This window comes from Struthio camelus, chromosome 14 (genome assembly GCF_040807025.1).
Source record: "Struthio camelus isolate bStrCam1 chromosome 14, bStrCam1.hap1, whole genome shotgun sequence".
In the NCBI taxonomy this organism is placed as follows: Eukaryota; Metazoa; Chordata; class Aves; order Struthioniformes; family Struthionidae; genus Struthio; species Struthio camelus.
The window spans coordinates 9,697,887-9,725,723 of record NC_090955.1 but is presented as its reverse complement, the minus strand read 5'-3'; the positions used below and the strand labels follow the sequence as shown (position 1 = coordinate 9,725,723).

At 45.3% G+C, this 27,837-nt stretch overlaps 1 protein-coding gene across 2 annotated transcripts in view; it reads right to left on the bottom strand.

Moving 5' to 3' along the window:
• The window catches only part of PLXNB1 (plexin B1), an 82,624-nt gene that overhangs the window by 22,871 nt on the left and 31,916 nt on the right, over window positions 1–27,837 (bottom strand). For both annotated transcript variants that reach the window (XM_068907357.1, XM_068907358.1), the window contains 11 exons: window positions 17,034–18,177; window positions 12,133–12,315; window positions 11,565–11,693; window positions 9,020–9,120; window positions 8,147–8,279; window positions 7,312–7,468; window positions 4,263–4,371; window positions 4,063–4,171; window positions 2,600–3,463; window positions 2,060–2,185; window positions 823–945 (listed from right to left, as the gene is read on the bottom strand). In XM_068907357.1, coding sequence (XP_068763458.1) covers window positions 823–945; window positions 2,060–2,185; window positions 2,600–3,463; window positions 4,063–4,171; window positions 4,263–4,371; window positions 7,312–7,468; window positions 8,147–8,279; window positions 9,020–9,120; window positions 11,565–11,693; window positions 12,133–12,315; window positions 17,034–18,167 — 3,168 coding nt within the window. In that variant the 5' untranslated portion in view covers window positions 18,168–18,177. The remainder of the gene's footprint in view (window positions 1–822; window positions 946–2,059; window positions 2,186–2,599; window positions 3,464–4,062; window positions 4,172–4,262; window positions 4,372–7,311; window positions 7,469–8,146; window positions 8,280–9,019; window positions 9,121–11,564; window positions 11,694–12,132; window positions 12,316–17,033; window positions 18,178–27,837) is intronic.

The following is a 27,837-nucleotide window of genomic DNA, read 5'->3' as shown; positions in this document are numbered from 1 at the left end:
CACCCAGCCACAATACCTGCACTAGAAAAAGTAGCAGACTGTGGTTCACCAGGTGCTCATTGAGAACACAAACATGTGCTCACGCAGTTACCTGTCTAACTTTATAACTGTATTCCTAAATGTCTAACTTTCTATCTATAAGCCACCTGCTCAGAGAATTGCTCGAGACGGTATTCCAGCACAATTGAATTCAGTTGCAACCAAGATACAGGATAACAACTGGTCTGCAGGGCTTGTGTCCACAAAAGCTTATGCTGTTCTCCCTCAGCTATATTAGTTTGCAAATTAAAAATATCACCTCTGTTTGCAAGTCTTGCCTCAGGTAAAATCCACACATCCTAACAAACATATTGCTATTTTAATTGTGCCCAATATTCTTATAATCTACAGGCTAGCTTCCACCACCAAAACCTAAATTAGTATCGATATCTTTTTTCTCTTCGCAAAAGAACCACCATTGCAGAGGAAGTCACAATCCAGAAAACCATGAACAGCAGTGACTCAAGCTAAAGCCAAAACAGCGTTGTCCTGGCAGGTAACATTGAGCAGTGATTCAGAAATAGCATTGTTCTATGCTGCGGTAAACACAGCAACAGATCTCGTGGCTCAGAAAGCACAATCTTTCTGCAGGCTGAAGACACCATTACCACGAGGCAGCAGCATCACAGATGAGAGCCTCATAGTGCTAAATACTGTATAAATATTTTAGCAACATGCTCTGCATCCCTGGACAGCTCGCTTCCCAGCCTGTCAGATAAACAAGCTGAGCACAAACAGATCAGGGTGAACTCTGAAATGGCATCACGCATCCCAAGCACTCACCTGGTGAAGCTGACATGTAATATAACAGAGGGACTGGTTTGTTTCTTCCCTTTCCACATAAGCATCCATCACCACTGTCCTTCCCTCTAAGTTCAGGACGCACTCATAGTCCCACTGCTGGTCCTGTAGATGGAAAGACATATAGGGCACCATTTCTCAATCACATGGAGCTTTCTGGCACATGACAGTGGGCTCCTGCTTCTCCAGTTCAGTACCTTGTACCATGCCGCTTAACGCGCAGGCAGCGTGCTCCTCTCACTCCCTTCATTATGCCACTTCTATGCTATATTCAAGGGCTCTCTATGCTCTCACTGCCTCCGTGTATGAAAGCAATCAAATCAACCCAAAACAAAACATCTACAACAGAGCACGTGAATGTCAATGTGGGGAGAACTCAGCACAGGAGGAGAAATTAAAGAAGAAAACAGTGGGACTCTGAGATTACGCCTGTACAACTCTGTGAGAGAATAGCTTGGAAACGAAGAGCAGAGTGTGCAGATTAGGGCAGTGCACCTCAGAAACACTAAGTGTATTTTTCTTTTCTCTCCTGTAAACTTTCTACTAAATTGCTTAGACAATTCCTGTAAAAGAGAGAGACGCATCTAACCAGCTCTGCTCCTCTGTGCAATGTCACACACCAGGTTTAAGGTATAAAGTAACAATCAGTCTGTGGGCTGCGTGACCCGAGGTGGTCATTTGTAAGAAGTTACTAAATCAGTCTTCTGTCTTGAGAAGCAAGCAGAATTTTTATCAGGGGCACACCCAAGGAATGTAGCTTTCAAGGGCTGGTTTTCCCCATTGCAGAAGTTTCAGGTATGACAGGAATAGCCACATCAACATTAGTAGGCCAGAAAGAAAAAGGTACAGATGACTTATCTTCAGCTTATGGAGACATGAACAACCAGCAGAGATTGAGCAGGAAGTTACTCCAAAAACTATCACCTGCAGTGCAGCATAGGTGCAATTTAATGCTAACATGTGCAGATAATTTCTGACAGGATGGCCCACACCTCTCCCAAGGAGAGGTACTCCTCTCCTTGGGAGCCCTCCTACCCACCAATAAGTCCAACTATGTAATTTCTTATCCATAGATCTGCTCTTCCTCTAGCAGGAAAAACCTAGGCAGAGCCCAATCACCTCTTGCAAGTTTGTTTAGCAGCCCAGTGGACAGGTTGCCCAAGGAGTGCTCTGCTCTACCACGGTTTCTCAATGCTAATGGGAGACAGCGGCTGACTACCTGATAGAGGTGGAAGTTCTTTCCCAGCAGAGTTATCTTCCTCGCCACATTGACTGGAAACAGTGAAGATCCCTGGATTCCCTGCACACAGGGACATGCATCAGGACCCCAGCTAAGCTCTTCATTCTGAAAACAAACATACAACTTTAGAGAAAGGAATTTCTATGACTCTGATAGAGGGAATCAGAACTTTACAGGCCAACAGGGAAATAAAGCCTTGCCTGGACGAACAGGAAGCTGTGCTTCTTTACCACAGGGTTACAGAAAGCAAAGCAGGAGCCCGAAGCAGTGAACAGCAGAAAGCTGTGAACACGCTAGATCCAGGCCAGGAGCATTTCTACAAGACCTTGGAACCTCTTCCCACACATTTTTTCTTTCTCAGGGTACCACTTCTCACTCTATACATTATAGCTGTCAGCTTCTCTCCTCTAAAAGAGCACAACCTCTGCTGTGTGCTGAAACACATTAGATCAGCAATCTGTACTGAAATTGTAAAGTGTTACAGCCTTGGATTGTGGACTCCAAAGCCCAGCAACTTACCTCCTCCCAAAACCCAGGAGCATCATACTGATAGTCGAGGTCAGGAGGGAGGATCCTGGGAAAGTCAGGGGCATCCCTCTCTGAAGAATCACCATCGCCCGACAGAAGAGTAGAAGCAGAGAAGGGAGACGTATCGTTCTCAGCCTGCAGCAAATCCATCCAGTCCTCTGTGTCCTGGAGCTCTGCGCCTTCCCCCAGCGGCCAGTCTGGGGGAGCAGACGGTGGGAGGTCCGAAGCAGGTAGTTCAGTTCCTAGCTCTCTGTGAGAGTCGTCAGAGGTAACAGGGGCCCCTGGCTTCTGGCTGTGGGTTTGGGGAGATGGGATGGCAGATGTCAGTGCCTCTGTAGTAGGAACAGAACTGGCAGGCCATGTAGAACTGGTGATGCGAGGAGAAGGCGTTGCTGCTGCCACAGATGTGTGCAGAGGACTACCCACCACAGTGGTCGGTGGGCTGGTGTGCCAAGGCTCCCGGGCAGTGGCTCTGGGCTCGGAGGTGGGCAGGCCTGTGTGATCCACAGGCTTTGATGGGCTGGTGAGGACAGATGCAGCAGGGGAGGTTGTGTCTGGCACAGTGACAGCAGGTTTGTCCGCTGGTGGTGGCAAGGGGGATTCTGTGGAGGCTTGGAGAGAGGCAGCTTCAGATGAGAGAGTCCAGTACGTGTAGCTGAGGGTCCCCGTGGGCTCAGTTGTCGTATCTGAGACTGTAGAGGGCGTGATGGGGACAGGCTCTGTGGGGGGCACAGTGCTCGGCACTACATGCACAAGGGGAGTGACAGGTTTTGGGGCCGCTGTTGGGGCTATTGTAGAGGACTTGGTGGGTGGAGCTGCTGAAGAAGGAAACAGACTTGAGGCTGGGAGCTGGGCCTAGAAAAAATGACATGGTGGAGTGAGAAAAGAAAAATGAAACGGAAGAAAACCCCAGATTATTCCTTCCTGTAGCAACGGTCACGAGAGGCTGCTTCACCCACTGGATTTCAGTGAGGAGGGCTACATCTCATACCACCTGTCTTGGGACAGGACCAGGCAGTGCTCACAGTGCAAAGGATTCAGCAACATTCCCTCTTCCCACAGAGAAGCCTGCACTCGCCTCCACTCAGAGGGAGGTCCGCCTGCCTTTACCCCTCACGACACGGCAGTGATCTGTGGCTGCCGCAAATGCAGCTGCTCTGCCTCCCCACTTGCAGCTCCCTGCAGGCTTGCTCTTGCCCCTCACCTTGAAAACCCAGGCTGGATGACCCAGGGAGAAGAGCGACCTGCTTCCAATGGCACCTCCCTGGAAACTTAGCAAGGCCTTGTAACAGTGTGGGCACATGGAGCCTTGTGTCACACCAAGGGGAGGATCTGCTCCAACCGCTCAGCTCTGTGCGTGAAACAACTGAGAGCTGCTATTTTACCTGAGAAGAGATCTAACTCACTGGGACACAAGGAGGCTGTTAGCGCATAGGATTGACTAGGAGACGCACCCTTTCATTGTAGATAATGGTTCCTTCTTCACAGGCTGCTTTGTGGGTGCAGAGGTGCTGTTGGATGCACCAGTTACATCCCCAGGGACTGCTCACACACTTCCGGCACCTGGAACAGTGATATAAAAGCAGACGCTAAGACGACCAGGAGGGGACAGCCACCCTCCCCATAACTAGAGATAAAAAACCCAGGTGCTCACGGTGCCGATTTCCATAGCAGGGCAACAGCAGCACAGTCATAAAAAGAGAAGTCCACAGAGGCAATGAAGATGTCATGGAAACGCACTACAAGCTTTATGGTGACATGATCTGAAAGCAAAAATAAAAATTTCTTAGAAATGGAGTCACTATAATGTCTGTAATACTGTTAAGAGGGATAGCATGCTTTAGAGAAGACTCTCTCAAATATGGAGGTATATTCCCTTGCATGCTTGTAGCATCTCCATTACTAGATTATCCTATAGACATTAAAAACGGGTTGGACAAGTCTGTTAGGAATCGTTTATGATGACTCTTGCCAGCTTGGGGGAAGGAAGATGGCTCTGAAGATCCTTCCATCTTTATTTGCTATAACTCCACTGTCATCTCTCTATTACAGGAAGAAGTAACATTCCACGCTCAAAGCCGATTGCTTTCCCTTCTCAGCCAAATTAAAACAAACCCTTAGAACTGACACGCACTTCACTTGCTGCCATCATCTTGAGAGCTTTATGTCCAGACTAAGTGAGTTAGTGAAGGAGTCTGCAAAACTTGTAACCTCAGCTTCAGGGACTGAAGGCTTTTATCTGCTTCAAATCGAGGTTTCACGTTAGCTCCATCCTCAAGACAGCCTCAATCTCTTTGGGAAGAGACTATCACTGTTTTCTGATAGACCGGATAACTGCTGAGATAGTCATGATAAAGACAGAGCTGACAGCATGAGCCTGCAGGAAATGTTTTGCATATGACAATGCTCAAAGAAAAAAAAAAAAAAGAAAAAAAAATCAATTAATCTTGATCCAGACAAGTGCCCCCTGACCCTAGAGTCAGATGTTAGTTCTCCAAATAATGGGGACATACTACATGCTCTGCTGGGCTCTAGGAACTGCCATTTCTCCAAGACAGTTTGCTATAAAAGAAGCTTGCCCATCTCTCCTCGCAGAGTTCAGGCCTCCTCTCACAGGTAAGATCCATTTGCAAATGTTTGGACCACAACAAAACAGCCATCCCATCTGGTGGGGAATCAGCCAGGCCTAAGCTGGGCTCCTGATAGAATGGCAAGTGAAGTAAAACAGCTGATAACGCGTATATGAAAAAACATGACCGGGAGGAAGGGAGGGCATCATCTGTGGCTGGAGGCAAAAGATACTACAGCATTGCCAACTTCCATTACTGTTTTAGAGGTGATTGTATTTGTCAGTGGTGGAGAGGCTAATACCTCCCAGGATTTCAGGGCTATGACACTGCGTTTATAAATATTCCTTTGCCCAAGACCACCATTATTTCCCAAGACTGTCAATAATGCTATTCAACAGTGCAGAAGACAAGGATGAGTGCTTGCAAACTAATAGCGAGGCTTTCTGCTACTGGCTCAGAGCTCATCAGCTTGAAGTGACAGATGACCCAGTGAAAACAAGCCTTAAAGCAAAGCTTGGAGGGGTTGTGGGGAGATGGCAGAATCAAATATTTCAATGATCTGGGAAAGGTATTTCAAGTAAGAATGGGAAAGTTCCAAAGTTCCAGTGCCTTTGTCTGAGGCCCTGATGAACCTCATTTAGAAAACAGCGTATGATTCTGGTTACCAGCTTCAATTCATCTTAGAGCACAGAAGCAGTGCCAAGAAGGGCTACAAATACAGTGAAGGAAAGAGGAAACCTACATAACAAAAGAACATGAAGAAAATGTTGGCACAGTTAAAAAGCAGAACTCCATGCTAAGAATGCCTGGCCATAAGTCCTTGGACAGTAGAAGAGCTGCTGAAGCAAAACAATAACACAGATGAGATCAAACGGACACAAACCATCCATAAATAAGTTCAGGCCAGAAAGCAGAAGCAGCTTGCTAAGCCTCAGAGAAACAACACGAAAACAGCATAGGTAAAGCATCTATGAAGACTAAGAGCAAGGCTGGCTTACAAAGGAGCCAATAACAGTATCTGAAACCTGGAGTAGTGGGAACTAGACTGTGGCTTTATCCACCCTGATTTTCACAGCTGTGCTCAAAATCAGCCTCACTTTTGGGCAACCAAGAGGATGAAGCCAATCCCACCAACTCTGCTACAGCGGCAGCGCATGAGGCCTTTTTCCTCTGTGCCTATCCACCCTGAATGGAGGCTTGGTTGGTTCTTTCCAGACTAGGGCAGTGTGAAAAGCCAACAGCCAAGTATCATAGAAAATCAAGGAGTCTGAGATTGAATGACTGAGCTAGCTGACTTCATCTGTCATGTTATGTCCATGGAGGACCTTTCAGACCTATTAGCCGGCTGCATAGTGGCATGGAAAAATCTGTTTAGCCATTGAGATGACTCTTGTGGAATGCTTCCCAACCTGTACCTGCCTTTTATTTCAGATGAACAAGTTCTCTGAAGAGATCAGCTCATCAGTGCTCATATTGACAGGTTAAGTACTGCAAAATCCAATGCAAAGACGATAAACTGAGTGAGAACTTTCCAGGTGCTTTAGTCTTAGAGTGGCCAATTAGGGATACACAGCCAGTTACTTGTCGCGCTAACAAAAGGCTGACAGTGCATTTTCTGAGGTTATGCTGCATTGCAGATTCATTTCTGATCTCTTCTAGGACTGTGGAGCTCTTCTAGCTTTTCCTTACAAGTACTTCCTTCTTCCACTAATATGCGGGTTTTGAAAACATCTGTGGTTTTTTCGTTTTAAATACTACCCCATTTTTTAAATTAAAAAAAAAATTGAGAGAGAGCGAGCGTGCGTGCACACAAGAGAGTCCTCTATCCAGATTTATGACAAGGCTGCCAAACCAGCCACCACTTTAAACTGCATTTCAGATCATATTCAGATTTGCAGAAACCCCTTTCTAACTACCAGAATTTGGCACTGGAATCTGGCAACAGCCCAGAATAGCACAGGATGCATGTGACAAGCAGAAAGCAAACATATTATGACAAAATGAAATGAATACCTGCTGACAGACCATGTACATTCATGACTGTTAATCCTGGCAATCTGATGGATCTGAAGTGTACTTTCTCCCGACAACGTTATCAGAACTATCACGCTACATTTAAAGCATTTCACTGACCTGTTCCGGTTGGCAAAGTTGGCGCTTGGCTGGGATCTGGCGAGGGACACATGATTCCTGACTCTGTCAGGACTGCTGGGCTTTCATAATCTTCAAAGTAGCATGAGTAAAATTCGTCCTCATGCAGAGACGGTAAGTCTGAGATAGCCAAGAATATCTACCAATTCAATAACACCCAATAAATTATTTGCCCCCTAACATATTATTTCTTTCATTTAATTTTTTAGTTCTACTTTTTCATAGTAAGTGCCCCAGAAAGAAGTCACCCATATACCTATGCATTATGCCTCTCAGGCTGTGCTGCTCCATTCATCATCCCTTGCTATTCCCAAACCAAACTTGCCCATTCATCACCACAATTTCCCCCTTTGCTCAAGTCTCCAACTGAAGGCAGGTTCTCACCACCTCCTGACAGACTGACAGACCTCAAAACACTGCAACACCTGTTGGCTTTTCTGACAGCTCTCCAATGCTAGACTGGAACCATAATTTTGGGTAGCTTCTTTCAGATCTTTCTGATGCGTCAGAAATATTCCGAACCCACAGAGAGGGGCACTTTATACAAATCAAGCAAAGGAGAGATCCCACCCAAGCAGCTACATAGGGCAAAATAACTAATAACTTCCTATTAGCAGACAAGGACTTATAGCTTTAGATGAACAACAATGAAATTATCTCCTGGGACAGCCAGGTCATAAGCTCCTATGTGAGACGGACAAAACGTGCTTGAAGGCTTAGTGATTCACTACACCACTGAAAGCAATAGGAGGACTGGTCAGATTCCTCAGAGCTCGCAGGGGACCTTCTACACGGCTTGATCATCATCATCGCTCACATTTCTCTTTTCCTCTCTGCTGATATTGGCTGGAGTTAGTGACTGGATGGACAGGCACTGCTGTGTAGAGTTAAAGCTCCAGAGCCACTGCTCACTCAACCTGGACCGCAAGCACTCAGAGCGACGGCTGCACCTGCAGAGAAATAGCAAGAAGCCCTATGGGAGGTCTGCACAGCCTAAACAGGACGCGTGTTCTTTGGTTTCCAAGCTGACACTGTCTTTCAAAAGCCAGTGCTGGAGGGTCAGGGAGCCCCCTGCACAAGCCACAGAAGTCCCAGCCTGCCATCACCATTCATAACGGGATGAACTGTTGCTGGTACATACAGGTGAGTAGGCACTTGCTGGGCCTCGAGGGCCGTAAACTAGTTCCTATGGCATCCCACTGGGAGACAGAGTCAGAAGCAGACGCACGCACAGGAATAAACCATGTCTTATTAAGCAACGTCAGTGAATAAGAAGCGAAGAGCGCTAAATAAGAAAACGACGTTAGCAGAAGAGCCAAGATAGTTTCTCCGTATTTGAAATGAGTCAGTTCGAGCTGCAGTCAGGCTAAAACTGGGTTGAAATCTACTGCAGAGAAGCACAGTGTGGTGACCAGAGACCCAAAAAGCAACAGAAAGATACCTGTGTGCTAGAAAGAGAAGTGCAACTGTGACTAATGGGGGCAATGCTTTAGGGAGGCAGATAGAAGTATGGTAAATTAGAGAGCGTGACTCTGTAGGCCAAGCATATCGCATAAAGCAGCTAAAAATAGACTAAACCTAGACACATGGACATATATAGACAGACACAAAAATGGAAGAGAGTAAGTAGAGACGTTCCCTAAGCACCATCCCTTCAAAAACCTTACAAGTAACTAGGGATCTATCTTACCGTCCCTGAAGGACGCACCAGCCACAGTAAGGATCTTTCAGGGTCAGACAGGATTCACAGTCCGAGTACTGGGAACACTCCAGTATGGGAACTTTTACCACCTGTCAGAAAAAGAAATTACTGATAACAGCACACAAAAAGCAGGTCCTAGTTCTATGACTTCCGCCCAGCTAACAAGTTACATTATCCTGATGCTCACTACAACTTTGTGTTAATTCCCAATACTGCTTAAAACTAAAGAAAAAAGGAACAAGTTTCCGGAGCCCATTTGAACGGCTGTTGATGAAATCAACATTCACGAACAGGTCGATGAAAGGCACTTCGACGTCAGTTTCTACAGAGGCACTGAGGCAAACTTAAAACAAAGGCATTGCTATAACACAGATTATCTTTGACTTTTTTGTGAGAAGGAGATCTTATTTAGTGATAAAAACTACACTTCAAAAGAATTAAATAGCAGTTTCTGTCTTTCTGGTTGCACACACACCACACCTCTCAACCCTCTCTTGAGCAAACAAGGTTGAGTTCCTTAAATTTCTCATTATGGCGTGGGTTCTCCAAACTATTACTTGTTTTAAAGCATTCTTCCCTGAAGCAACTATGATTTTAATATCCATCTTAAAACTGAACTCTAGAATTGGTTTCAGATCTATCAACAAGCTCACAAAAGCAACCTGTACGTCACATCTCGCCACTTCTCCTTCATAAACTGCTACAGGATTATATTAACCCTTTACTTCAAGGGCGCAAAGAATCACAAAAAAGTCTGGAAAGTATCTCACCATTTAATCTATTTCATTCCCCAAGGTAAAAAATTGCTAGATATGTTATTTATATTAACATATCTATTCCAGAAATTTTCCAAGAATGGAAAAGCCACGAGCTACCCAAGCATTGGGTGTCACTATCCTCATCGTTTGGAATTCTTCCTTAGTTCCCGGTCTAAATCTCCCTACCTGCAATTTGAACCCACGACTCCATATCTTATTCGCTAGCGTGATGGAGAAAAAGTTACTTTCTTCTTCTTCTTCTTCTTCTCAGTTATCATTTGCCTCCCCCTTTTTCTTCCCTTTTCCCTTAGGCTTAGGGATACTAGTTCTTTCAGTCTTTCCTGCTTTTCAGGCCTCTACCGTTCACTCTTTTGCTTGTCTGGACTCTGTCATAGCAGATCATCTCTCTTGACATGCAGGTGACCGAAGCTGGACACGGTAGCTCTGGCTGAGGCCTCTGAATGCATCTTCTCTGTTGCCCACCTCTATCTGGCAGGACTATAATTTGACTGAAATTAGACCAATGGGCTTTGATCAATGTGGAAGAATAACCTTCTGCCATCCAGGGGTAAGTCTGACTTGCAGAACACTTCCGCCTTGCCGATTTCAGCCTCTTGCTCCCTCTGTAATCAGCTACTGCACTGCCAGTTACTTTAAAACATCATCTTCTAATCCCTAACCCAATACTTTTACTAAATACATCTTGTTATTTGCATTCTTTATTGACAGAACAATTACTCTTAAGGATGTATTTCAGATTTCCCTAATCTTCTTCCACTCACAGATTTTAACTCCTCCTTTGAAGTGTTACAGAATTTCTGAATCCTCATAATGCACACAGAGGGATAAAAGGAAGCAGTCCTTTTCTGGTATGCTCTCATTTGTAGTTTTGCTCTTTCCTTCAGACATGGAGTAACTCAGGGCCTGCTTTTCCTTTGCTAGGAGGATCTTTTTCTTTCTAGCTCACAAAGCTGATCAGAGTGTTATATGAACTGTCTGAAATAAGGTATCCATAGCTGAATTTTCCACTCAGCAGACATCAGTATCCCAAAAGTTTCAGGAATCCCCATGCCTCTTCTCTTTCTGCTGCCACCAGGCCGAGAGAGAACCACAGAAGGCAGGAGATGACGACAGAAAGGTGCCTAACACGGTTCCTTATTCAGCTTGGTTTCATCCTCAAGACTGTTATTGTCTACCTGGTGAGAGAACACCTCTGCTAACCAAAGATATTTCCCACACATTTCTGCTTTCCATAGGTTATGTGCCTACAGAAGAACTGCTTAGTCTTCTAACTAAACACAGAAGTGCCACAATTTTAATTACATAAAACCTCCCATTTCTCTTTACAATCTTCTGCAGACCCAAGACAAGTCATATTCCTTGTGAACCCAGGAGGCTCATATTCCTCTGCTCAGGCGGACATACACCGTCACTTAAACAGTCCTTGCTCAACACAGAGGAACCCAGGGATTTGTGCTCCCCTCTCTGCACCCCAACAGAGCAGCCTTTTGTAACCTGCAGTTCATATGCCTCCACCACTGCTTGATACAACACTGACTGGAATGTGCAAACAGGCCGTGGTTTATGGTAACAAGACTTCCCCCACACTTTGCAGAAGACCAGTCCCCTAATAAAACACCAGACTGGCAGGCAGGCACCACCCAGCACAAGTCTAGCTATGGGCACTGTTTCTCTGCCTCTTCCATCTCCTTCAGCAGGTTGTCTGGGCCTCAAATGCTTTAACTTTGCTGTAAAAGGGATTTTATTGTTCTTACCATTGACTGCGTCATGACGAAGAGGTGCTTCTGCAACTGGTCAAACAGCAGGTCTCCACTCACCATGCTGTTTAACTGGATAGTTAAAGAAGCATATATACTGGTATCTCCTGTCGCTCCTAAGTACACCTGCAAGAGAGTGTCACACTGGTATTCAGGCAGAGTATCAGAGTAGAAGTGGGAGGTGTCTGTCCTACATCAGGAGCAAGCTGGAAACGCTACTGTGTGCGAGGAAGGGTTTCCACCTCCCATCAAAATCCCAGTGCAACAACTTCAGCAGCATGAAGCAGGCACCCAGCGATACCTGCAGAAGTCATGTAGGACACAGCTGTCCTGACACTGGCTTAGCGCACATGTAACCAAGGGCAGCATGACAACTGCTTTGGGCACTCATGTTCTCAGTGGACAGTACAGACAGTGTGAGAAGAGGCCATCTGACAGCAATGATCTTTAGTAGGAACCTGATTGCCTAAGGAATTGAGGGGCAAGAGACCTTGCCTTTTTCCCCTTTCACCTGAGCATCCCTGGTTAGTTTTACTCTCCTTTTCTTGTTGCATCCTGCTCGTACCTTGTGCAGTCTCCCTTTGCTGTCTCCCAGAAAAGCAATAGTGTGGCCATCTTCCACATTCACTGCCACAGCTGTTAGACGGGCTTCTGTCTTCTCCAGGAGGGGAGCTGCTTCCAAGGGTACCCGGCTGGCCATAGGGCTGGGAGTGTGGTCAGAGCCACAGGGGTATGCATACAGGGTGTCCTTTGTTGAGGAGAAAAAAAACAGGGAGACCAGTACAACAACAAAAGAAGATAAAAGTAATGTTAGCATCTTTAACCCTTATCACCATCTTTCTCCCAGGCAAATTCCTCAAGAAGGTCCCCAAAAAGTGAATTCAGCTTTGAACACCTCTGGGGTTTTTGACTGAGAAGAGAAAAACAGCTTTTAATAATTAGTTTAGTCACATTGACTGTTTGTAGCGTCGAAGAACACTGCAGACATGCCAGCCAAGTCCTTTCAGCATAACAGACACATCAGTAATGAAATGCTTCTAAGCTCTATTAAACTATCAATCCCCCAAGCGATGGGCTTGGGGAAAATTCACTTATGTTTTTCAGAGCCGATAACAACAACAAAAAAACCCCAAAAAGAACACGAGAATTCCTGTTTCCAGCGCAAAATGGAACCGATTGCCTGGTCACCAACATCACCAACAGCTACCATTGTTTATGTTGTGCTACCGCATTACCTACAAATTTGAGCTCTGAAGCAGAACCCCAAAGCATCAGGACATGTACAAGCGCATGGTGGAGCACAGCTTACAAATTACACCTAAAAAAAAAAAAATCAGAGTGCACAGGTCTAGAGCAAGGCCACAAAAAGTCAAAACAAGAGTGTTTTCTGCACACTGCTCCAATTCTTCAGAGCCTTGTTAGATATCTGAAAACTAATTCCACAGTGTACAAAGCACTGTGTGAAAACACTTATCTTTCTGTTCCAGTTAAATACCTTCCAATCCCACCAAACATTCACTTACTGAATTCTAGAGGAAAAAGAATAAAAGCTGCCAACTGATTTATTATTTGTATGTGTGGAAAGAAGATATTGCATTATGCTCCTTTTTTTTTCCCCCTAAATAACAAACCCAATCTTGTCTAGGATAGTTTCTCTATTGCTTTATAGTCTTTCTTGACACTTTCTTCTGTATCCAATTTAATTTTACAGTACCCTTTCAGAGACTGAATGCAGTATTCATTCAACAATTCCAAACAACGTTTTTATCAATTAATGGCTTGTCTTCAGACAGTGTTGGTTGTACAAACTAATGATTTTCATCATGGAATTCCTTATGGGTAACAGTTTCACCCTCTTCTCTAGTCCTTTATTGATTACTTTTATGAGGCTGCGCGTGGAGCAGGGCATTAACTGAGCAGTTCACAGTGGCTTACAGCTTCCCTTTTCGCCCTTGGGCGAGGTGGTTAAATTGAGACTCCCTGAGCAGGGTGATGTATTCTTCCTGTCTGACATCCCTGACTTTCCGCTTGTCAGCGCTGAACTGCGTGGTACCAGTTGGTACAAGGCAGTACATCCTCCCTCGTCGGCGGTCAGCGATAACACCAGCAACACGGAATTCTTGAAGCATCTGCCTGCTCCCCCCGCTGCCACCCCCGTGCAAAACCTGACCCTTTTCACTACTCTCCTCCCATTTCTCTGTTTTTTTCACATGACAGTCTACCAGAGAAAGTAATAATTGCCAGCAGTTTTTGACAAAGTCTATGGAAATTCCATGCTAAAATATATTTAACCTGCTCACGTCTCCTCTCTTCTCAAATTTACCGCTATTGTAACAGGTAAGGAAGGCGTGCCATGATATTTCCATTGAAGAAACCATGTTAGAATATGACTACTTTCTTTCTGGTGTTTTGCTTTCCCTTCAAATACTAATTCGACTAATTTACGAGGTACTAGGTGTAAGGCTCTAAATTATAGTCTCAGAGCAGGTTACACTTTTAGCAATTGTTAGAGTTTCTACCCTGCTCTAACCTAGCATTCATTCGGAGTGACAGTTGTGATGTTTTTCTCATCAGCTCTATCACTTCATTCTTAAGCTTCTTGAAACCTCCTCTGGGCTTGGTCAGTTAAAGATTTTTATTTCTACAGCTGTCCAGCTCCTATAAGCTTTAAGGGGAAGTGGGTCACAGCCAAATTCCCATATTCAAAATGGGATAACTGTCTTTGAATGGGAATGTCCCAGTTTGAATGGGATAACTGTCTTTTGCAACCTTTGTTGCAATTCAGACAAACATGGGAGCCTAATGACCTCACTACTGAGACCAATTTTTCAAAGTTTGCTTTAAAAAAAAAAAAGGATGCAAAGCAGAAATTGTTGTATCCCAAACGCGCTCAGAACTGTCGTTGCCTACGTGTGATGCCAAGGGCAAGTCACTTCACACGTAACATCTAGCTACCCTATGACAAAGTGACCTGTGTAAGTTTTCCCAGCAGTGGTACAGCCTGCCCACAGCCTCGCAGGGACTGTATGCAGGGCAGTTAACCACAGTCAAGGGTGAAACTTGTCCTGTTCCCCAGGATTAAGCCCATGATCATTGTCTAAAGTGCTGATATCAATCCACATCTAAACTGTCCAAATTGTTTTCAGTGAATAACATCTTGGCAGTGGAGTGGAGAATACACTTCAGGGATCATGCAGTGTCCTCCTGTGATGCAGCGAGCTTGGAGCGCCGAGTCTGCAGCTCCTGGCGCGAGTTCCGACGCGCTCTTCTACAGCTCACAGACGAGGAGCGACGACAGGATGGGGATCCAAAGAGATACATCTACATCACTACGAGAGGACTGCGAGCTTGGGGCAAGAGGGCGAGTCACATATTTGGAAAACGATATCCTGAGAAGATAAGCAGCCTTCCCAAGCCTTGCAAAAAAAACCCCGTTTCATACTTTTAATTACCAAGATGCTAACAGCGTCTACATAGTCTCCTGCATCCCAAGGCCAATGGAAAATTCTATACGCCTTCAGACTTCCAACGCTCTAGAACAAATGAACCTGTCCTGAAATTCACATAAAAACAAGTATTTTTCCTAGCTGAGACTGTATTGAAGTGTAAATCCCAATGTTAGTCCCTCCCAATGTGCTAAAAATAGAAGCGAGTGCTAACTAGGGAAAAGGGCATACCTCACGCACAGGCTGGTTTGGAAGCAGAAAAACATGAAATTCATCAGCATTAGTCTTACATAAAGCACAAGCTGCCACCATTGAAACTGAGAGTTAAAACCGCTCCTGCATAAAACGGTCATTGACAGCCGCTTCCCCTCAGCACTGAACGGAGCAGGCCGGAGCTGGCACAGGCCCTTACGTGTTGTTAGAGACAATCTTAATGACAACCGCTACCATGTACTGAATGGTGAAGGATAAAGTTTGCTAGGACATTTACATATCATTGGACACACTTGTTAATAAGGTGCCACAGTTGAATCAGCCCACTAGTGCCAAGCCGTGCAGCTGGGACCCCAGAACCATGCGCCAGGACTCAAAAGAGTGGCCTTTTCCTCCCCTGCACTGCACCCACCTCCCCACCAGGTCAAATCACAGTGGGACTCTCCGTTTTGAGTGAAGGATTTACTAAGCTGTTCGTGCCAGTTTGACATTTAACTCCCCCAAGCTCTCCTAAAGTCACCTGTGACAATTCCTTCCACGCCGTCCCACCGAGGACATGTGGGATGTGACGAGGAACCACAGTCCAGGTAGGACATAAACCCGCGAGGTCTCTTGCTTCCCAAATCTTATATACTCCTCCTGACCCTATGTCCTTCCTGTTCCAAGTTCGCTCCTTTACCCTTGGGTTGTCCCACAAGTAGTCTACAGTGAGCTCTAGCTACTGAAAGAAAAAAAATCTCAATTTTAAAACTGCTTTTGGACCATGCATCCAATTCTAGAGATTTCCTAAGCTCTGTGGCACCACTTCACTATTTGTGGCACAAGGCTGGGAAGCGCAAGTTATCTGGACAGCCTGTTCTGTAAAAGGCAGGCACATGATAACGTGCTGTTCTGCTAAGGGCTAGCAAGACCTTAGGTGAAAACAAGTTACTCACAGCAACACAGGCTCACGCTGGGTCACTGCCTCCAGCCCCACCTCAGACAGCTCCGCTGCTCTATGTTAGCGTCACCGTCTCTGATATCACGGCACCAGCCAACGCGGCTAACAAGCCGTGAGGATTCAGGATTGCAGTCACTTCCGTTCATGTTTTTATCCTGTAACATCCCATCATGCCTTTGCCATAGAAATTAAAGTCATGCCTATAAAGAGGATTATCACTGCTTACAGCTCTGAAGACAGAGTCAGGTCAGGAACAGGTCCTCTTTGGGCACAAACGCAGTCTGGGCGAACAAGATTTTGTCGATATACTTGCTTTGGCTTATGCTCTGCTTTCAGTTTTGGGTGTCCTTGTAGGAAGCTGCTGTGAGGCGCAGCTCACCTGTAGCTGACAGGGACCAGGCACACCTTTAATTCACACACAACTTCAATCCCCCTCCCCAACACACAGGTACTTGCCTCTGCTCCCCTACCACACATACCCAGATATGAAGACATGGATTAAGAACGACTTAAACAGCAGCTTCAACGCTCTTGCACGGTATTTCCACGAGACAGACCCTAGGGCCAGGTCATACCAGATGCCCTTCTCCATGACCACACACAATGCGTCGCCCTCTGCTAGTGAGTCTGCCCAGGCAAGACAGACAGCTGCAGCAGCAACGAGGCAGACTGTATTAAATGGGAACTGTACTTAAACTTGTATGACTTTGTTGCAGTAGCTGAGAAACAGCCCGAGCCCCGAGGCTCTACAACCCCAGCAGATTTCATCATTTGTCTGTGGGAAACGAGCCTCTCCAGGAGCACAAAGCACCACAAGAACATGCTAGAGATGATTCTTTACCCCGGCAACGGTGTAAAGGCACTTACCGCTGGCAGCTGGACACAGTTGGAACTGACATCGTATTCAATATAAGCCACTTCTATCCCTTCTTCTGATTTCCCATCTTTCATGTAGCAAACATCCCTAGTCCAGTTGGTCAGGCGATCCACCTCCTCCATTGCATAGACACAGAGCGCAGACTCCTCGCTCAGTTTGCCAGAAGCCGCCTGCCAGGCAGAGAAGGCTGCAAACAGCACTTCTCCTTCGGTGCCAAACTGCCCCTGGGCCAGGCCTTTTCCCGGCTGGGTGACATAGGCTGCCTGCAGGAGGCTGTATGTGTTGGTTTTGCTCTGGCAGAGCAGAGGGAGCTCCACATATGAGTAATAATGAGAGTCATCCAGGCAGATTCGTGAGATGTAAGTCTTGTACTCCCGCGACTGAGACTTGAGGTCCCGACGGTAGAAAAGGAAATAGACGCTCGAGCGGTAAGTGAAGGATTTAATGAAGTGGTGGTTGTACTCAGAGAGCCGGCCCACAGCCAGTTTTGCTGTTTCTTCGTAGGAGAAGATGGAGTGAGAGTCGGTTGCTTGAATGTCCCCTCCGTGGGCCCTGAGGTTTCGGGTAGTGATGGGAGGGATCCCTCCCCCAACTCCTCGGCTAGTGTACCCTCGTCCCACAAACAGCAAAGGGACCTCATCCTTTGAGTAGGCTACAAGTCCCACAGTGGTGATATTGGGATCGTTGGCAGCTACATACTGGGTGTCACCAGGGCTCTCTGGTCGGAAGAGAACATGGTCAATGGACGTGAGGCTCCTCTTCTCACAGATTCCCTGGTGCACACTGCCACACACAATGAGCTCCTTCTGCGCTGTGTTCACAAGCAGCAGCTTGTTGTGATTGTCAGTGTAGTGTGCTTGAGGACACTCCAGCTTTGAAACTGGAGGGAGGCAATCTTTACTGTCCAGAACTGGCCCAGTCTGAACCACATTCTTCATCAGCAGCTCAGATGTCAACTGAAAAAGAAAGTTGGTGGCCCCCAAATAAATGGTCTCAGATTCCAAGTCCATAGACAGGTGGAGGAATTTTGTAGTGTTGCGTGAGAATGTGACATATTGCAGTCCCCTTGGAATTACTGCTCCCAAGAAACAGAGAACAGGGAGGAGGAATGTTCCCAGAGGCATGGTAAACACTCTGCAAGAGAGAAAAAGCTGTTATAACTCCTCTGAAACCAGGAGTGAAGATTAACACACATCAAACTCCTTTAATAGTATTCTTATTTTGAGAGGCAGGCAAAGAGGACATAGATAACTCTAGAAAGCAGAGAACTAGACTCAAAGAGCCAACACAGGACATGCTTAGAAACACCAACAGAAAGAAGCCTACAGGAGTATCAGAGCTTTGCTCAGTCACCTTGGCATCAAGATGACAGGTACAGCATCTTCAGGAGGGGCTGGAATACCACAAGTAACGTTCTTGGGGGTGTCTCCCAGAGACTGCTGGGAGACACTGGTGTGAGCTGCTCTTCACCTTGTAAGTCTAAGGCCCGTACTAACTTTGTTGAAGAAACAGTCCCAAAGCAGCAGATTCATCAATCCAGGGATGCAAGTTAAGGATGAAGGTTCTATCTATACCGCGACAGAGGGTTGCTTCAAACACTGCAGCTCAAGTTCATTGCTATTCTCGCGCCTTCAGAAGAAGTGAGCCACGTTTAACCAGACTCCTGTACAACTCTTTCATATGGTGCTATACTGTAAGCACTCCAGGACAGGACCACATCCCACAGCACCCAGTACATTGTATACGTTGTTAATGAGCACCACCACAGTCAAAACAAACAAACCGCTGTCCAAGACAAACACTCCCTGCAGGACCATTGTTTAAATAAGCCATAGGCAAGCTCCCAGTTAAAGAAAACAAATACTCCCTCTGGTCTGCTTTTGATCTAGAATGAAATTAATATTTCAAGAAATTATCATGCTTAACTAATACTGTTCGTTCTTCTTTTTTGTCCTCCTTTGGGTCTAAGGGACACAAAGACAGGACCTTCCCATGCCATCGCTAGCACTGAGCATGGCCCTCCTAAAGCAGGACTGCTCTGCCCTGATGCCAGGGTAAAGCCTCCAGAGAGCTGGGCAGGGTGGCCTCCAGCAACCCCACTGGAGCCACCAGGCTGCCAGCCACCACCCATCACCTGTGCCCTGCCAAGCCAGTCCCTGTGAGCCCCAGCTCCTCCTTGGGCAGAGGCAGCAGGCCTGGGCAAGGGGGAGACCACCTTCTCCTGCCCACTCGTTATTGCACTCACTGGGCGGGGGGGGGGGAGGAGGAAAGGCTTCTTGCTGCCACCCATCTCTTCCCAGCACCTCCTGCACACTGTAAAAGGCAATATAAACACATCTGCTCAGCAGGGCAATGCTCTACTCCTTTCCCATCCCATGCCTCAAAGTGCAAGCAAGGCCAGACAGGTGTTAGACAAACCTGAGGAAGTACCAAACCTGGTCTGTTCCTCTCTGGACAACCCTTGGACCAGCCCCTCTCAGAAGCAGCTGTGATCCACCCAAGCCATGACACAGCTGGGAACAGCTGTCCTGATCAGCATGGAGTGTCCCACAGCACGCTGGAAGTGTGGTAATAAATACCTGTGACATTTGGATTATTAAGTCCCTAAGAGAAAGGGCAGTAGCTACAAGTACCCATAATCTACTACGAGAAGAACCTTACCTGAATGGAGAAGTGAGCGTGATGCACCTCTGAATCAAGTCCCTTCCCTTCCTTCCTGTCATGGAGCAGACGCAATATCAAAGCTATACACAGCTCCACAGACGCCAAACTGGGCCAAGGGCTCAGAGCTGCTGGGCACACAGCGTCCTCCAGAACTGCCCTGTAATCCACTGTGCTCCTTTCAACAACTCAGCTCCTCAGGGGCGGTGCTTATTTTGTCGCTAAAGCTACCGTCAGCTCCATCCTACAGCATCATCCCTCTTGGATCTTCTTAGTGAGCTCAAAGTGCTATTAGCTCAGAAACGCTTACGGGCACAAAGATGGGAAACAGGTCTGCAGCATTTCAAGAGAAGACTACCCTGGCTTTTGCTGCAGGACTTCAGATCATGAACTCCTCACCATGCAAACTGCATCTTCCACTTTTTCTGCACAACACCCAGCACACAGTGTACAGAAGACACAGTAGTAATGGTGAAAACAGTAACTGCCAGACTCTAGATCCATCTCTTACATCACCACTATTGCAGAAAACCACTACAGCAGCCTCCTCTCCAGCTCCTTTGTCAGCAAAATATAGGCATCTTTGCCCCACCAAAACAGCAGTTGAGAGGATTAGTTTACTTGTGAAATCCAGCGGATGGAAAGTATTATAAATACAAACAGTTATTAAATATAGGCTTTGTGAAGCTCTGGAAAAGCTCCACTTCACATGCTTATTGTAGGTAAGTAGGTAGCACTGTCAGGATACACCCACACACAGGAATTCTCGCACTACGTTGGCAGCTTTCCCTGTGAGCACACAGGCGCTGATTCACATCATACCAGCCCTAGCTGTGTTTAGGTTACATGCACACACTAGGGCTTTTGTTTGCACTGATAATAGACATCTAGTGTTTTCTGCTCTCAGTGCTACTAGTGCACTCTGCTTCACCCAGATTCACAAACAGCCCTCAACTGGCCTTGGATTGTCTCTTGCCAGGGTGGTGAGGGAGTACGTGGTAAGGTTGGACAGAGGCCCTCGTCACATAGGGCAGGTTCTCTCTGAAGCGTGACGAGGGGTATTTATAAAGCCAGCAAGTAGCCCCACAGAAACTGTCAGGATGGAGCTCTGTAGCTTAACCAAATCATCTCCGTTTTACATCAGCAGAGCCTATCCTGCCCCATACGCAACAGACCAGTTGTCTAGATAGAACTGTACATCTATAGACTTTTATGCATTCTCACTGCATTTATTGGAGAACACTGGTTAAGGAGTTCCTTGAATACAAAGAACTGCCTTTGTACCTGTGCACGGCCATCATGCAGATGCCACAATAGCTTGCTGTGCAGCTCTGTCTGGAGTCTCCTTGATTTCAAAGGTTAAAATACCTGGAAACAAAACAACAGGCTGATGATCATCCAACAGCATGAGCTTGACTAGGTTGTGACAGGGCCAAACTGACACAGAGAAGGCAACCTTTGATCTGGGAATTGCAGAGGATTACAAGTCATCATTTCACTATACTACTAACAAAACCCTCTAATCTTCCTGCTAGTTAATGCAGCCTTCCTAGCCACCACTTAAAGTAAAAATCAGTACGTCTTAGGAATTTATTAATTCTGAAATATTGGCTTTCTGACTAGCGGTCATGCCTACAAGATGGAAGACTCTGCTCTGTCCAACACATACCATCACAGACAAGCGCCAGGGGCAGAACTAACACTCATATACGCAACCATTGGTTGAACTCAAGACCCACTGCATAACACCAGTCTAGCTTCTTACAAGCCCTCTGGATCTGTAGTTGAACCTAACCCTAATGTTTTACTGAAAGCATTTCACCTTTTGGAGCATCTGTACCGGAAAAGAGTTGGAAGAGCAACTAGCCCTTCATTCCAGCAAACCACAACCAAAACCAGATCCTGCTCTGGTCATAGCTGCGACCTAAAGCTATTTCTCTTCTTTCATTCAAATATCCTCCTAAAAGTAACTTAATTTAGGGCTATTCCTCATGAAGATCTTTCAGATAAGAATCCACTGTCTAGTCACAAAGATGCTCTGGAGGAACAGAGGGCAGCTGAGAAGGCTGAAAATAGTTGGTACAGTACATGTTCTGCAAGCCGGTTCCAGTCACTCTGAGTGATAGATAAACACTGAATAGGTTTTTTGTTTGTCTTTTTTCACTGAAGAGCCATTAGCAGATGAACTTGTAGTTACTGCTATATAAACAAACATATACCTTAGAAATGAACATAAATCTGTGTGACTACCAGTACTAACTTAAAAGCATTATGCCCTTTTATCTGAAAAATCAAGAGGAAAAAGTCATCTTTTGATTCAATTTCCCAAATTATTTCTCAAGCATGGGCATCACTACCTCTTTCTTACTCGTCAGTTAAGCCTATCATAACCTTTCTGGGAAGGACATGAAGGAGGATAACCTACATTTAAATCTGATAGTTTCACAACAAGCTATGCTACTGAGCCCTTTATGGATTTACTGAACTATTCTGCTTCCTGTGCTCATTGCTAGGGCATAACCCAGCTGTTACAGACAGATCGCACTGTAAATGTGTAGCCTTTAATTAATTCTGAAGGCAATTGCCAGAGCTTAAAGATTCTTTTTAAATATTCCTTTTTTTTGATGAATTCCCTTTAAACAGACAGTGCTCCAGACAATTCTGAACGCTGCCTAACACACTGTAAAATTTTAATATGAAAATGATCCTTCTGAGTTTCATTTATTTAATCTGGATCACAACAGAAGGGCTGGAGGATTAGTCAGTTCTGCCACAGAATATTTATATCACATCAACTAAATAACCACCAATAATGCAGAAGCAATGGCACTATTTTGTTACTTGAAAATTGAAACAAGACAGTGTTTTCCATAGCACTATTTTTACATTTCTGACCTCAAGTATCCTCCTTGAACAACTTCACTCATTTATTAAAGAGACAAACCCAGAGCTTACTCGGAAACATTTTAACAGCATATCAACACATAAAGATTATTTCAATCCTCCTAGATTATTTCCTTAATGCCATATCCTATCCTCCAAACACGGAGAGGTTAGATAATGTTACAGCTTCGAGGCTACATTTTGTACTTGCTACCAATCCCAGCAGAATTGTCCTGGGAAAGAGCAGGTCCCCGGCATGTGCACCTGCAACTTCCCCCAGAGTCCTGACGCACTGAGACAGGCCCTCAGCGAGAGCTCTGGAAGAGTTTAAAATTAAAAACATAATTTCTTGAGCTGCGTAATGACCCTTGGGCCCCAGCATATTCAAGTTATCCAGTTAGGAAGAACCTGACCACTGTATTTTCTGCACAAAAGCCCTGAATTACTGTTCCCCTTCTAAATGTCACAATGCTCAACAAGATTTGCTGTTTTCTACTATGGAAGAGGACATTCCTGTTATGGTTAAGAGCCCCAAAGCAATTTACTTTTTTTTTTTTTTTTTTTTTTACTGCTACCAGGCCTGTTTCATGCTCTGCCGTTCAGAACAGTTACCACAGATGAACACAAACCACTGTTTTCCAAATAAAATTGATATCAATGAGGATCCCAAGCCCAAGACATCCTGCGAGTAATTCCCCTAAGCAGCTCTAGCATATCTTACATCTTTTGTTTTGCACATGCTAAAACACTTGTTTAATAAGCACAGAAGTTTATTAAGCTTCTAGTACAAATGGCTAACGAAGAGTTAATGATTAATACAATGTTGAACTGTGAGCTTTTTATGAACTAAGACAAACTAAAGCATTTATAAGAAATATAAAAGAACCACAAGCTCCCTGCAGTTACAAGAAGTTTTCTTTATAGATATTCTGTAATTGCAGATTGAGGAACTTTTTTTACCTTATCATCCTCTCAAGCACTGACAACAAAAAGTGAAATCAGGTACCACGCTGTATACAGAGTTTTAGATGGGGAAATCAAGTCAGCTGTTAACTTCCTAGTATCTTATTACAGCAAAAGGATAACTTTCTGCCCATGTTATGCATCTGAAGTTTAAAGAGTCCTTTATGATTTGCCCCAACTTTTTGCATAGACCAAGTCAAAGAACATCACTAAGTAATCCCTTCTTCTAGCCCGTGAGCTCCTGACTGAACTAAACTAGTTCAACGAAAGTAGAATTTTCTCCTCCGGCTTCATTAATTGGAGAAGCCACCATCTTAATTTAGCAAGCTGTTCCCTGTGGCTGTGCACCGTAACTGAGGGAAGTGCCTTGTCATTTTGTCCAGCTTTGCTTGTCACAGGATCTTCTGAGTCAAAGACTCTTCCAGTCATTTTTTGCACAAACAGTTTGAAAATTGATCCTTCTCCTTAATCCTCCTTGGGCAAGACGATAACAACAGCTATCCCACGTCAGACAGAGGTCCACCTACATAGAAATCCTGTCTTCAGCAACACACAGTAATAGATGTCTAAGAAGAGTAGATGAGCACAGGGTAATCCTTCCCCTACACATCCTTCCAGCTTTGGGATTGGATCTGTGTGTGATCCCCTTGGTGGATATATCAGGTGGCCTGAGCTGCTTTGGTCAGAAAAAGAAATGATTTTTTCCTTGTAGCTCTTCTCTGAGCCCTTTCTAGGTTGTCAACATCCTCTTTCTAAAGCACCTGGCCTGGACATGTTATCCCCTGGCTCTCTAATGCTGCACCCAGAGCAAACGTTATCTTCCCCGCTTCTGCCTGTCTTTCCTCCAGTTATACACCCAAGAGTCTCCCTCTCCTAGTTGCTCATCGCATGCCAAGTTTGTATGCAGTCGGTTATCAGCTGTGACTCACAAATATTCTTCCAGGCAGCTAATTAAAAAGAGAATCCTTCTCTATCCCTTAGTGTATATCCAGAGATCCCAGATAAGTTTAATTTAGTTATACTAGAAGCCCTCTGGGAAAGCTGAGCTCACTTAAAGTTACCCATCCCATTCACCCTGCTGAACAAATCTATACTTTCCACACAGGTTTACGTAAATCTATCACCACCCTAACAACACATTTGCCTGCAAATTTCAGGAACCCAATTGTTGATCAAGATAAAGGCTAATATTGGAGCAGAGAAAAATCCCTGCAGAATCCAGAGAATTCCAAGAGCAGATTTCCCATTTCCAATTAATTGAGATCCAAAAGCCAGTTTTTAATCTGTTTAATAAGAACTAAACTGACTTAAAAAGAACTGTCAGCTAAGGCTCTTTAAAAAAAGTTAAGCTTTCATGGAATTAGAGTTACAGATCTGTCATGATTTAGTAAGTAGTTAAAAAACAGGAAAGTAAAGGTAGGAACAGGCAGTTTTCTACCAGAGGAAGGTAATGGGTGAGATCTGCCGAGAATCTGTTCTGCAACCTGTGCTGTTCAACATATTTCATAAGATGATCTACAAAAAGGACGTCCAGAAGAGGCAAAGTTTACCAAGAATAAAATTATTCAGCACAATCAAAATCAGTACAGACCACTAAAAGTCACAGAGATCACAGGGTCCTAAGCAACTATACAATGAATACAAAAAACACCACAAAATATTCTAACTACACAAACACAACAGGCTCTAAATTAGCTGTTACCACTCAGGAAAACTTTGTAGTTCAGGGCAGCATTTAGTATCAGGCAAAAGGCAAATACAACCTTAGGAGCAATTAGGAAAGGAAAAACAAATCACCATTATGCTGTCAAATGCTGCAGGCAGTTCTGATTCCCACATCTGAAAAAGGATACAGAATGACAAAAAGGACAACAAAGATGATCAAAAGCATGGAACGGCTTCCATATAAGGAGAGACTGAACAGGCTAGGCCTTCAGCTGGACAAAGAAACAACCGGGGAGGCAGATAGGGAAAACGCAACAGATCTGTAACACGACAAATAGCGTCAAGATGAAAAACATGGAATAATTAACCACCATCTCTCACAACACAGAAACGAGAGCACCCACAAAGCTACAGACAGCGTTTCTATTTCTAAGCCAGTCCACGGACATTTTCACTAAATGCAAAATATTTTACATAACATCTGAAATGCATAATTAAATTGTAGAGATCGTTGCTGTAGGATGTCATGGAGACTGGAAACAAACAGGTTAAAAGAGGGGTTATATAAATTAATGGAGACTAGATGTAGCAGAGACCAGATACGACTCCTGGCCAAGGAGGGCCTTAAACTGCTGATGGCCATAAGCTGGCAGTATCAAAGCAGGGGGGGTGGGGGTGGGGGGAAATAGCACTCTACACATGCCCTGTTCTTACACTACTCATTAAGCATCTCCTTCTGGCTATTGTCAAAGACACTGAGCTAGACAGAGCTTTGCAGTTTGCCCCGGGATGACGTTTATAATTAAACTCCTCATTTTATGGTACATTTATAAGTTGTATTTACTTTTAGATAGTAGGAATGTAACTTCAGGCCTTCCTAATTTCATATTTAGAAAGCTGGAAGCCTAGCCTCATTGACTATTTCTAAAGGTGTTATCTATCCTATTAACATTCAGATAACATCTAACTGAATCCTGACAGCACAGCACAAACGTTAATGCACAAATATCACCTTCAGCAGGCTGGGAAACTGAAGCAAAGGCCTAAAGCCACTGGGCACAGACGTGGTAGAATTAGGTTTAAAACATGAACAGCCTCTCTTCCAGGAACAGCTCTTCTCTGTTTGCTAAATACTCGATGGAAACTTCTCACTCAGAAGCTGACTGAACAAAACAGATAAATAAAATGTGTCTGCTGTATAGACAGCTAAGTGCTGGGCAGTGTTTAACAGAACTGCTATTGGTAAAAGTAGGTCAGGACCATATGTTCTGACTAGAGAGAAAGGAAAGTTAAAGCACATCAGAGTATTTGGCCAGGTATTAGAGAAATCCTTCATCGGGGATTTCATCACTACTTCAAACAGACATGATTCATATTTTACTGGCCTACACCTCAAACAAGGCACGCCTTCCCAACCACACTGCCCTCCCTATCATTAGGGGCACCTCTCCCCAGACTCAGCCAGGATCCCTCCTGCTCTCAGCGTCGGCTCCACAGGACTGCTAGGGAAGTCAGAGCCCTGCTTTAGAGAAACCAACATACGATAGCTAAGGCAGTAAACGCAGAAGCGCTCAACTGTTTCCTCCAGAAATAGCTAGGACGGTGCCCGACCTTCTCAATATAATTGCTTCCGTCCTAGAGCCTCTTTTCCTCGGCTCTGTGCCCTCCTGAAGGGAGCAAAGAGACCTCCTGCAACCAGCACACACTTCATGGAGGACAGCCTCACGACCCCAAACCACGCTCCCACGCCCCAGAGGTGAAGGCCACGCTCTCCAGCCGAGTCCCTTTGTACATGGCCAGGCCTTGGCGCAACCTAGCGAGAGAAGAAAGGAATTCCAACCACCTTTAAAACATGCCCCTGCCAGGGGATTCACAACACCTCTAGTTGAACCGGCCGGTCATCAGCTCCAGAGCCAACCTACACCGATCAGATGCAGAAGGCACGTCCCCTGTCGCCTGGCATGTCCCCTGTGCTTCCCGGGCAAGTGATGGCAGCTCCCTACACATTCCAGCTCCAGAGAAACCGTAAGCAGACAGTTGAGATTTTCTCCTTCCTCCGCTTTGCACAGAGGGCAGGTTCAAGCTCCAGATATCCCCGTCCAATATAGGTGGGCTAGCCCCACTCATGCCAGCAGTGTTATAGACCACAAGCAGACGCGCGAGGACCACAAGCTGAGCTCCACTATCCACTTGTCAAGATGCAAATCAGAACCATTATAAACACTGGAGCCGGCCTTGAACAAATCCTTTCACTCTGCAAATACTGAGCAGTGCAGAACGTTCTGACCTGGTAAAGAACAGAGCATTTCCTCGACACCCTAGAAGTCTTCATTTTGGTTAGTACCACAACAGCTCTATAAAGAAGTAGTATGTCCTGGGTAGACAGGAAGGAACTCTTCTCCTGGGAGATTCCCTTCAAATAAGATTTACTTTTCTGCCCTCACTCTGGAGCACGACGTAGCCTAACAGCAGTTTGACTGTCTTCCCCATCACTCTAACAGCGTCAGCAATTCTGGCTACAGCCATGAATACAGCCAGTAATATGCAAATAAATTTCATGCAATACAACCACACACGTAGCACTTATCGCCTCCCACCCAGAGGAGACAGCAAAATCAACAG